This window comes from Danio rerio, chromosome 16 (genome assembly GCF_049306965.1).
Source record: "Danio rerio strain Tuebingen ecotype United States chromosome 16, GRCz12tu, whole genome shotgun sequence".
In the NCBI taxonomy this organism is placed as follows: Eukaryota; Metazoa; Chordata; class Actinopteri; order Cypriniformes; family Danionidae; genus Danio; species Danio rerio.
In genome coordinates, this window is record NC_133191.1 from 9,148,537 (window position 1) to 9,161,159 (window position 12,623).

General features: G+C 37.5%; 2 protein-coding genes across 27 annotated transcripts in view; both read right to left on the reverse strand.

The window, feature by feature from the left end:
• LOC141378159 (uncharacterized) overlaps positions 1-12,623 on the reverse strand; it is a 416,515-nt gene that overhangs the window by 238,457 nt on the left and 165,435 nt on the right. The window lies entirely within an intron of this gene.
• The window catches only part of triob (trio Rho guanine nucleotide exchange factor b), a 252,209-nt gene that overhangs the window by 32,574 nt on the left and 207,012 nt on the right, over positions 1-12,623 (reverse strand). For 22 of the 26 annotated variants that reach the window (XR_012391967.1, XR_012391966.1, XR_012391965.1 and 19 more), the window contains 5 exons: positions 5,810-6,093; positions 3,839-4,009; positions 1,842-1,934; positions 1,621-1,769; positions 8-74 (listed from right to left, as the gene is read on the reverse strand). Coding sequence is in view for 13 of the 26 variants with exons in the window: in XM_073925797.1 (XP_073781898.1) it covers positions 8-74; positions 1,621-1,769; positions 1,842-1,934; positions 3,839-4,009; positions 5,810-6,093 (764 nt within the window). In the remaining 13 variants the exon portion in view is untranslated. Of the gene's footprint in view, positions 1-7; positions 75-1,620; positions 1,770-1,841; positions 1,935-2,693; positions 3,068-3,838; positions 4,010-5,809; positions 6,094-12,623 lie in introns of those variants that run through there. The other 4 variants (XM_073925805.1, XM_073925806.1, XM_073925803.1 and 1 more) reach the window with 3 other exon arrangements.

Here is a 12,623-nt window from a genome sequence, read left to right on the forward strand (position 1 = left end):
AGCCCACCTCCACGACTGCACCAAGGTCTCTCACATAGTCTCTTTCTGTTTCCACCAGTTCCAGCAGGACGTAGCTGAAAATCAAAGAGAGAAAAGATATTCATATTCACACAGCAAGCAAACCAAGATGGCTGGTTGAAACAATCCATTACATTCAGTATTTGTACAAATTTATCATTAAGAAATATAACTAAATATGCGCAATGTTACCATTCTTTGTAAACCCTAGAGATGGCTGTGCATGAAAATCCCACTGGATCAGCAGTTTCAGAAATCCTCAGACCAGCCACGTTCAAAGTCACTTAAATCCCCTTTTGTCCCTATTCTGATGCTCAGTTTGAACTCATCTTGACCATGTCTGCATGCCTAAATGCATTGACTTGCTGCCATTGATTGGCTGATTAGAAATTTGCGTTATCGAGCAGTTGGACAGGTGTACCTAATAAAGGGGCCGGTAAGTGTATAACAGTGTGCTTTTTTCAAACAGTGTGCTTTTGTCCGTTTGTTGAATTAGTTTCACCCAACTAATGTTTTTGGACTTATTATAAGAGAAGTTTATTTATAAACTAATTTCGAGAGGATTATCCAATCAGAAGATTCCTAACTCACTATAATTAACCAGAGTTTTTCTTATTTCAATATCTTTGTCTTGAAGTAAGGTCTGACTTAGACAAAAGTCTTGTTACATATGACTCCCATGAGCTTAGAGGACTGCATCCATACATCTCTGCAATGACTCAAACAACTTATTAATAAAGTCATCTGGAATGGCAAAGAAAGAGTTCTTGCAGGACTCCCAGAGTTCTTCAGGATTCTTTGGATTCATCTTCAATGCCACCTCATTCATCTTACCCCAGGCATGCTTAATAATGTTCAAGTCTGGTGACTAGGCTGGCCAATCCTGGAGCAACTTGACCTTCTTTGCTTTCAGGAACTTTGATGTAGAGGCTGAAGTATGAGCAGGAGCGCTATCATGCTGAAAAATTTGCCCTCTCCTGTGGTTTGTAATGTAATGGGCTGCACAAATGTCTTGATATCTCAGGCTGTTGATGTTGCAATCCACTCAGCAGATATCTCGCACGGCTCCATACTGAATCTAACCCCAAACCATGATTTTTCCTTCACCAAACCTGACTGATTTCTGTGAGAATCTTGAGTCCATGCGGGTTCCGGTAGGTCTTTGTAGTATTTTGTTATTTGTAGGTCTTTCCAGTAAATACTTTGCAGTATTTGTAATGATTGGGATGCTGTTCAATTTGACTTGTATCAGGTAGTGTTGACATGTCCCGAAAGATTACTTTTTCATTCTAGTTAATAATCCTCTATCAGTTGAATTTATTCCAATGTAGTAGGTAAATATACTTGACATCTTAGGAAGCAGAAAATGACTTCTAAATCAGTCAAACAAGTTAGGAAAGATATCCGCCATAGAGGACACACTTGCGACTCATGGCAACGTTAGCATACTAGCGTTTACTCTCAGCTGCCGCACTCTCTGCTGAATTTAAAACAGCATTAACATTTTATAAAAATTGTCAAATAATGTAACCTTCTAGTTTTTTTTTTTGGTTTGTTTTTTAGGTAGCTTTTATATAAATATTTGAATAAAATAAGACGCACTGTCGTCTCTTGAGGAAGCCAGTCTTGCGTTCATCCATCTCATCGATGGGAGAAGAGGAAGACAAGAGGGAGTTATCCGACGGGTTGCAGGAAGGACTAGTGCTGTCTCTGTGTTCAACAGGGAGAGAGCTGGGCCTGTCCTCCAGATTCTGAAAGAGAAGGATAACTAAGTACACAGTGCCAAAACATTCAATGCGAAAGGATGGACTGTGATCTCCTACCATTTTACTCTTGACTAGTTCCTCAATGGCGCTGACCAGTTCAGCTGCACTTGGTGTCTCTGAGCTGCTAGGACGTCCAGATAAACGAGCAGCCTATGCAAACAAGAAAGGAAAGAATAATTCTCATTAGTATATCACTAACATGTTGAGCTTTTTTATTTGGTGACACTTTATTTTGATGGTCCGTTTGTTGAATTTTAGTTACATTGCACCTACATGCCAACTAATTCTCATTAGATTATAAGTTGACTGTTAGGTTGGGGTTAGGGTTTGGGTTGGGGTTAGTGTAAGTTGACATGTATTTACAAAGTTTCTTATATTCAGTTAAATGTCGGTTGAATAATTGTTAAATGCCAGTTTCAACAGATGTTAAGCAGATAGTCTACTAATACTCAAATGGACTAATACTCAATTTTTACACCTTGTTGTTTATTCTTTTAACAGGAATAATAATGCTTGTTCATAACTTGATTATTTACATGTAATGTCTAATCTGCATGTTAAATGCCCTGCATGTTTATTCCTTGATTTGAAAGTTTTGTAAGGATTGGTTCATCCCCTTTGGGTTATGATTACATAGTTGAATTATTATTTAAATTTAATCAGTGATTAGTTTCAGATGGGGGCTAAAAAGTCATTTATAACCATCATCATCCATTTATTAAGTGATTCTGCAGTGATGCTCACCATCGTAGCGTTCAGACACTGAAGGCGGAAACATTCCAGTCCAAATTTGGTAATTGTTGTGTGGTTTCCTGATTCGCCAGCCAATCAGCGGCTGATTTCAGAATGGTAGGGGCTAATATAGGGGGAACGGAAGTAGGTGCTTTGGTTTGTAAGATTTGGGTTTTGGGTAAAGAGCAAGAGCACACATGGCCCACCGCATGTGACTGTACACACTCCTGAATACTCCATTAGGGGTTACATGAAAGGTCACGGACAGAAAGGCTTTCTCAAGCTATAACATTCAGTAGTTCATATTTTTGGAAATGATACTGAACAGGATCAGTTTCTGTGCCTCAAGAAACTGAGCAAAGCACAACTGTGCAGGTGTGGAGTATTCAAACGAACTGACGGACAAGGAAAATGATATAAAAGGATGAGGTGAAGTATAAAAGTACAAAAAAAAAGAAGGAAAGAGGAGGATAAAAGTGGAGGAGAGAAAACTACATAGAGAGATAAGGAAACTGAGACAAAACAGAGGCAGAACAGAAATCAACATAATGCTGGAGAACATTAAGAAACAAAGAGAAAACAGACAGCAGTTAGAGAGGCCTAACAGAAACCTTACTTGTCTTCTTCAAAGATTGGTTATAGCTATAGGCTGATATATAACACTATTTGAAATGTGTACTTAAAGGGACAGTTCACCCAAACATGAACATTCACTCCCCATTTACTCACACTCAAGTGGTTCTAAATGTTTTATTTCTTATGCAAGATATTCTGAAGAATATTGGAAGAAACGCACAGTAGGAACAAAAATACTATGCAATCAATTATTGCAATGTTTTTTCTACATTCATCAGTATAAGAAAGAAACTCAAACAGGTTTGGAACAATGGGAACACTAATTTTTTGGGGGGTGAACTATATCTTTGATGTAAAAAAGAAGTTGAAAGAAGAAGTTGAACGGGGTAATTAACTGGTTAAAATAATGACCTGTAGTGGATCTTGACATAAAAAAAGTGTTTTAGAGTGGAACCAGATTGACACAAAATAAAAAGTAATCCGATACTTTACTTTTTCATCAGAAAAGTAATTTAATTATAGTAACCAGCTACTTTGTAACTAATTACACCCAACACTGTCTACAGTAGTGTTTTTAGTTGTTAAAGACATACCAGAGATCAATTTGTTTCCATGTTTGAACTATTGATTTAATTTAGTGCAATATACAGTCATAAGTTTAAAATAAACGTAGTGTAGTCTTAAAATAAAAACAACATATGTCATTCGGCATCCACAGATGATTTTAGTGATGCTTTGACTTTTACCTTGTCCTCCTGGGAGTCTTGATGCAGAAGGCTGTGCTGCTGGATGGCCATAGGGGGCGGCAGAGGAACAGAGTCTGGGCCTTCCTCGCCCTCTTCCTCACCACAGCTCTGCATCCCAGAGGAGGAAGACTTGGAGAGAGTGCCACTGCTCAATCCTTCGTTCCTCATCCTCTGCGAGAGCAAAAAGAGAAAATAACATTAACATATAAAGGTTTTTTTTTACCAAAATATTACATTTCCATTACATGAAGCACTAACAGAAGCTTTTATCCAAAGCGACCTGCAAATGAGGTGAACAATTAAAGCAATCAGACTAAACAACAATATGCAAATTCTATGACAAGGCACTAAATCAAAGTGCAACTATCAATGGGTCAAGTATTAGCAAAAAAGAAGGAAAAAATGCAGTTTCTTGAAAAACAATCTTCAAAGGAAGTGCCACACTGTATTTATAACTGTCTGCAGTGAAAACCACAAGACATAAATAACACTTAGACAGTTACAAAGCTCACAGAGCACCACTTAAAAATAGACAAATGCCACATTTACATTTCAAATGCACTTACCAGTATTTGAGTGGCAGCTAACAAACTACCAGAGTACATTTACTCATTTTTGAGCTGGTTTAAGCATTTGTACCGCTTCAAAAGAACTGTTTAAAAAAAAAAAATCCCATTGAACTGTCAGTTCTCCCAGAGATGAAAATTCACAGTTCCAAGACAATAATGAGTTCATTTTTTGTAGTGTTGAATACAAGTGTATTTTGTAGAAGGTTGGTAACCAGTAGCCATTGACTTCCAAAAAGTCTGTCAATGGCTTCTAGTAAACAACATTCTTCAAAAGATATTGTTTTGCATTCCACAGCATAAAAAATATTTAAAAACTAATGCCAGAATTTTCATTTATTTGGAATGATCTATCTATTTAATATTCAATTTAATTCAAGTTTACTTGTATAGCGCTTTTCACAATGATTATATTTCAAAAAAGGGGTGAAGCACTTAAAAGACAGAGTGAGCAAAGCAGTTCAGAGGCAGAGTGAGCAAAGCAGTCCAGAGGCAGAGTGAGCAAAGCAGTCCAGAGGTAGAGTGAGCAAAGCAGTTCAGAGGCAGAGTGAGCAAAGCAGTTCAGAGGCAGAGTGAGCAAAGCAGTTCAGAGGCAGAAGAGCAAAGCAGTCCAGAGGCAGAGTAAGCAAAGCAGTCCAGAGGCAGAAGAGCAAAGCAGTTCAGAGGCAGGGTGAGCAAAGCAGTTCAGAGGCAGAAGAGCAAAGCAGTCCAGAGGCAGAAGAGCAAAGCAGTTCAGAGGCAGAGTGAGCAAAGCAGTTCAGAGGCAGAAGAGCAAAGCAGTTCAGAGGCAGAGTGAGCAAAGCAGTTCAGAGGCAGAAAGAGCAAAGCAGTCCAAAGGCAAAGTGTGCAAAGCAGTTTAGAGGCAGAGTGAGTTCCACATGAGGTGGTTAATAATAAGCAAATAATGTAAACACTATGAACGAAAACATTAGGAGAGCAGAATACATTGTAACCCCATGCCCTAACACCACTCTGTGACGAGATTTGCAGCGGTAAGCAATTTAGCTGTTAGCACTAGACGAAACATGACAGAAAATTAAATAAAGCCATTCAGAAGAATAGTGCATTCACTGCACTCCTACTAAATGGTAAGGTTTAAAATCTAATTAATGCATATTACATTTCTTTAACATTATTAAATGCACATGCTAAATTGCTAATACTTATTAGGTTGCACTGAGTCACAGTTCTAAAATTCAATTTCAAATGGTTTATTTTAATTTTTAGTAAAATGGCATTCAAACTCTGTCAAACCTGTGTGTTTTGATCCAGGAATGCAATATTTAGTTCAACCACTGGGTGTCAAACTTACATACTGCACCTTTAATATGTTGTTGTTGTTGTTTATTTATTGAAATAAATGAAGCTGATGTAATATGTTGTACTGCATTCGCATGTCACCAACCTCCTCGATGGTCTCATCTTGTGGAGTGGCGGCGCTGTCATCTGAGTCTTTCTGTGAGCCGCCGTCTGCATTCTTGCGGACATCTCGACTCTTCTTGTGCTTGTGTGCGAGTTTCTTTACATGACCATCTGCTTTGCCGCTGCTGAGCCGCCTGACGGGGCTCGTCAGCCACTTGCGCAGAGTATTTCCAGGCCGTTTGGGTCCAGGAGAGCTCTGTAAGTGACTCGGCTGAAGAGTGGCACTGCCCGAAATTCCTCCTTCATTGCTGGACACTGAGAGCGTGTCTTTAAAGAAAAAGAGACAAAGAGAGAGAGAAAGAAAATTTGTGATATACATCAGTTCATAGCTTTTCATTTAGAACAGGCATTTCCAAACTCGGTCCTGGAGGGCCGGTGTCCTTCAAAGTTTAGTTCCAACCCCAATCAAGCACACCTGGGCTAGCTAATCAAGCTCTTACTAGAAACATCCTTGCAGGTGTGTTGAGGCAAGTTGGAACTAGAATCTGCATAACACCAGCCCTCCAGGACCGAGTTTGGACACCCCTGATTTAGACAAATCATTATTAACAATCAACAACTAATTAATAATCTGTCAATCAAAATCAAGCACTTAATGTAACAATGTTAACTATATTGTTTTGTCTTTGCCATGATGACAGTACATGAAACTTAACTAGTTATTTAAGCAAGGTACTAGTAATCAGCTTACAGTGCAATTTAAAGCTAAGTAGGCAAGTTAGGTTAATTCGGAAAGTCAATGGACAACAGTGGTTTTTCTAAGCAAATCTAAATAAATAAATAGACAAACAGACAGACATATATACATACATATATACATATACATATATATATATATATATACATATATATATATATATATATATATATATATATATATATATATATACATATATATATATATATATATATATATATATATATATATATATATATATATATACACACACACACACACACACACACACACACACACACAYATATATATATATATATATATATATATATATATATATATATATATATATATATATATACATACATACACACACACACACACACACAACACACACACACACACACACACACACACACACACACACACACACACACACACACACACAYATATATATATATATATATATATATATATATATATATATATATATATATATATATATATATGTATATATATAATTTTTATTTTAGCCAAACTAAAAGAAATAAAGAAATAAGACTTCTTACAAAAGAAAAAATGTCTTTAATCTGTTGAATATCACCAATTTAACATAGGGGCTAATCATTTTGCTACAGCATATAGCATATATTGACCAAATAATATAGTGGTAAATATTTTGGGACATTTTAGGTTAAATTAAATAATCAATTTAAATGTCTCACCGCAGCACAAAATAATGCTTTCAAAGTTTACACTATTTTCCCTCCTCAAAACTAACAAGTAATTTTTTTTTTGCATAGGTAGTTAAGGTCAATTACAATCCAAACCAACCAACATAAATCTTATTTTGGGTAAATATTTTGGTATTAGACACAAAACAATCTATTATTACAATAGACTATAATTACAATGGGGTCTAATGGGAGGTTTAAGTGTGTGGATGCACTTAACACTACATGATGACTTGCAAATCACATCTTTATTTTTCACTTCAGAGAGCCTTCCGTTTTCAGCCCTCTTCAAAACTGAAACTGTTTAAAAGATCTTGTTTTGTTCCTTGGAGAGTATGTCCTTACATAAAGCTTGCATAAGATATTCTTTTTAGACCATTAATGTTCAGAAAAACATGAAAAAAACGCCTTCATGGTCTCTGATGTACAGTTACTGTATAAGAGGAGGAGTGGAAAAACCAACTGCTAATAAACAAAACCTTTTTTTTCTCTGTGCATACAGTATATATAATATATAGTACACCTCCAGCGATAGTAATTTTTTCCTAAAATAATATTGCTTCAAATTATTCTGAACTCTCTGATTCTATTGATTTACTGAACTGATTCACCAAGGAATTTAATAAAGTTAAATTTTGTGTTATAACATTCATTCATTTTCCTTTGGCTTAGTCTCCATTTTATAGATTGCCACAGCGGAATGCCAATAATTCCAGCATATGTTTTACACAACAGATGCTGCTCCAGCCGCAACCCAGTATTGGGAAACACCCATACACTCTCACATTCACACACACACTTATTCATTTATTTTCCTTCGGCTTAGTCTCTTAATTCATCAGAGGTCACCACAGCAAAATGAACCACCAACTTATCCAGCAAATGTTTTACACAGAGGATGCCCTTCCGGCTGCAACCCAATACTGGAAAAAACCCATACACACTCACACCAGAGCACCCGGGGGGAAAACCCACGCCAACACAGAGAGAACATGCACACCCCATAAAGAAATGCCAACTGAGCCAATCGGGACTCAAACCAGCAACCTTCTTGCTGTGAGGTGACAGTGCTAACCACTCAGCCACCGTGTCCGCCCCACACTCATCCACTATTGACAATTTAGTTCATCCATACGACAACCACCTAAAAATATCTGGGTATTATCAATTAGGATTTACGTAAATATTTCAGGAGGGACAACAAGTGTCCCATCTCTGTGCTCAAACGTGACAGGGCTACGTTTTCTTATATGGGCCATTAACACATTCATGCATTCATTTTCTTTTTGGCTTAGTCCCTTTATTAATCCGGGGTCGCCACAGCGCAATGAACCACCAACTTATCCAGCACATGTTTTACGCAGCGGATGCCCTTCCAGCCGCAACCCATCTCTGGGAAACATCCATACACACTCATACACTACGGACAATTTAGCCTACCCAATTCACCTGTACCCAGAGGAAACCCACGCGAATGCGGGGAGAACATGCAAACTCCACACAGAAACGCCACACCACAGGACAGCACTACCTACTGCACTACCGTGTCGCCGCCATTAACACACACTTCTCGTAAGTTTACTAGAGTCCGCTTTGTACATTTCTGCTAATCTCAAATACAGAAGCCAGAAAATATAGAAGCCAAGGCTTGTGGTGCATAATACTGTATATCACCCCGCAAACGCCATACAGGCACTCCCCTAAACCCAACTGATAGAGTTTTCAAAAAGAATAGATAGTATCACGGCAGCAATTTTCTGCAACAGTCCTGCTTTGCGTTCCTAGCACGACATCATACGAGATTAGCTACCGAGCAAACTGACCGCACAGGAAAAGCTATCCATATGGTGCTAAGCGGGCAAGGTGACCACAATCGATTATGGATCACAAACAAGTTTACATTGTTTTTGTGGTACTTATTCAGTGCTGTGTGAAGATCGTTGCAAAAACAATCCTTTATCCATTGATAACGTGTCCTTGAAATGCTTCACACTAAGGTTGGGCCGATAGACGATGCCATCGTCCATCGCTGATGGCCAATAAACAGCACGATGTTGAGCCAGCATCGCCGATCTTCCGCTCCCGTCGCAAACTCGCTCTCGAAAAAAACACACTTAGGCCCCGTTTACACTAATGCATCTTAGTATTAAAATTTTTATTAATTTTAGAACGAAAATGATCCACATCCACACCACTGAAAACGCACATCACACACACACACACACACACACACACACACAGCCACACACACACCGTCATGCGCTTGTCTGAACTCCAGAGCGAAGTGCACGTCAGACAGTTTATCAAGGATGTACCGCTGAATCGCGTCTCACTATAGTTGTTAAACGTGATATTTAACTGATCTTGTCTCTGTCTGACGACTCTTTAGTCTTTTGAATCTTTCAGGTAACGTGTCACAGCATCAATACACTGCTTCAGTCTTTCACTTTCACACTTGTACTTAGTCATTTTAGTGAAAACCTCAGATACCGTTGGTTGGGCACCTTTTTACTGACCAACCTCCCGCGAAAAGTGATAGAGGTGGTAATTTGTGTGCAACATATCTGTATTTATTTATGATTTGTTTATGGGTAAAACAAAGACCATGCGGGTCAGGTAGTTGAAACGGTAGGCAACAAATAATTAATTCGTTATGAATTAATTAATTATTCATAAATAATTAATTCAACTCCGCCTATGATGACGATGCCATCGTCCATCGCAATGTTTCACATTAGACATTGTACGATGCCAAATTGGTCGACATCGCCCAACACTACTTCACACTGTACTATGAAAAGGAACAGAAGTATGGAAGGCAAGTATTTGCAGTTTCCCAAAACGCAGCCCTGAACACATAATCCCTATAAGCATGTGTCAGATATGACAGATGCACTTGTTTGTCACATTTTGACTGGTAAGATATCAGACCTGTTCATTGTTATATTTAAATATGTGACTGATAACAAATGATTTACTTTTTGTCAGGTGAACAATGGATATTATGCCATTATTTTCATCTTAAATAATATCTCAGTTGAGAAACTATAAATGAGAACTTCATTGATATTGATTATGATATAATTTGCATTTATTTAAAGTCATAAAAGTTCAAGTCTTGTAATAACCCACAGTCACTCTCCAGGATTTTTCCTGATGATTATTTCAATCAATGCCTTATAAAGACGTAATGAGTCTGTTTAACACAGATATGATGTTGTTTACATGCTAATTCAACATAACATAACAGTAAGTCACATTATTTAATGATTTTTTTGTGCTTTTCCTAATGTGTAATGCGTGTTTCCAGTTTTGCTATATATGAATTCATTTCACCAGGGCTGTTGTAAAATCGCACCTGAACAAACCAAGCCTTCAGTACCACAGAAACAAGACACTGCGCATTTGTCCCCTCATTTGAACCTTACAGTCACTGCTACCCCGGATACAAATCCTAAATAAACATTTCTGAAATATTAAAGAAAATATCTTGAACCTATGTAAAAAAAAAGATATATACCCCAGACTAGGTATAAGTTCATTAATTAGGAAAGGGTGTAAAATCACATGCTTGTGGTGTGACAGACTGATGCTTTCTCATATTTCAGATCTCTCACTTCAAACGCCAATGGGCAATATTTAGAAAGAGCTTTGCTTGTTAGAACTGATGATTTATGCTGTTTTTAAATTAGCCTATCGTCTAGTCTGTTTATTTCAGAGCCTCACACGTCTGAATGAGAAATCATAAATAATATTAAAGCCTCACTAACAAACACATGCACAGATTTCAGACGGTTTTGCTGCATGTGCATGACAACCTGTATTAAACCTGTAAGAAAGTACTTAATTACTAAAGTACTTATTAAAAGACTTCACATAAAATAGTGATAAATTGTTATTTAAGTGAAATTAGGAGAATGGAAAACGACAGTGTCACATTACAAAAAATAAATCAATTACTTGATTTTTATACAAGGTACAAAATGTTGAGTTCCACACAACCGATTTCTGTTGGCACAACATGAAGGAATTAAGTTAACTTATTCGTTTTTACAATTTTAAGTGGATTAAACATAAAACAATTAAGCTATCCCCACAAAAACTGAAGTATTGTTTTGTTTCAGCTCATTTTAAATAAGCAGCTTGAACAAACAGCAAACATCATTTGTTTGGAGTATACTGCCATGAACAACCCAGACTCATTCTAAAAAAGTACCACTATATACATTTCTGGAGAGCACCAAATATGTCCCAGGAGCTACATTTTTTATTTTTTTTTTTCAGTTTTCGCAAATCCACCAGAGGCCGCTGTGTACGCTTTTTGACATCTCAAAGTTCTGTTGCGAGTGCCATTCATGCTGCTGTTATCGCGTAAATCCACCAGAGGCCGATGTCGACTGACTGACCGATCAAATGACCCACCCTCTTCCTTGCCTAAACCCAACCAATAATGTTTTCAAAGGCACAGAATGACCCGCCCACCTACGTCCCTGAACCTAACTGACAGTTTTAAAAAGCAATCCAGAAAAAGAAAAGCCCCTGCTTGATTTTTCCAACGTTTTCAGATTTTACCTTATTCTCATCATGTTATTTATTTGTTTATTCATTTTTTTGGCTTCTGTTTTTGTTTTATCTGCTTTCTGAAACCGTTCTTCCCCGGACTCGAACCTCATTGCCATGGACAACTCCTGTGCGCGTCTCAATTCCACCAACAAGGTGAGCAAACTGGACAAACTGGTAACAGCAGGAAAGCAGTCCATACAGAGGTAAGTAGTCAGCTGGAAAGCACGAAAAGGAACGGTGTCATACCACTCTATAGCATTCGTTTAAAGATGAAATACAGCCATACGTTGCTCTGGCTACATAATTTGCGATCTCCGGAAATGTATATAGGGCTATGTTTTCAGAATGAGCCTATGTTGGTCATGAAAAGTGGTTGAAAAAAGATAAATGTAAGCAGACAACTGCAGTTAATGCTTTAACAACAAATATGGGATAGAGGGAATGGAAGTAACGTGGGACGAACAAATCAATTTTCTCGAATCCCAGACAACATTTGCTTTCCAGGCTATAACAGCACATTCAGCAATAAACCCTTGATGGAGATGCCAAATATCAGCTGATTTTGGGACAGTGTCCCGCGGTTAGGTTTGAATTTCAGTTTTTAAGTGCAGAAAGTAAATTATTATAGCGGTTGTGTTTCTCTTTTTATGCATCACAGTAATGATACCGGTTAATTAGTGCAATAACACATTCTTAAGTTTGAAATCTTTGTTTTTTAGTTTAAAAGTAAATCAGGTTTAAATGGCAAAACTTCCTGTGGGGACAAAAGTTGTTATTTATACCCCACCAGTAATAGCTATACCTTATTTTTCACTTCTACAGAG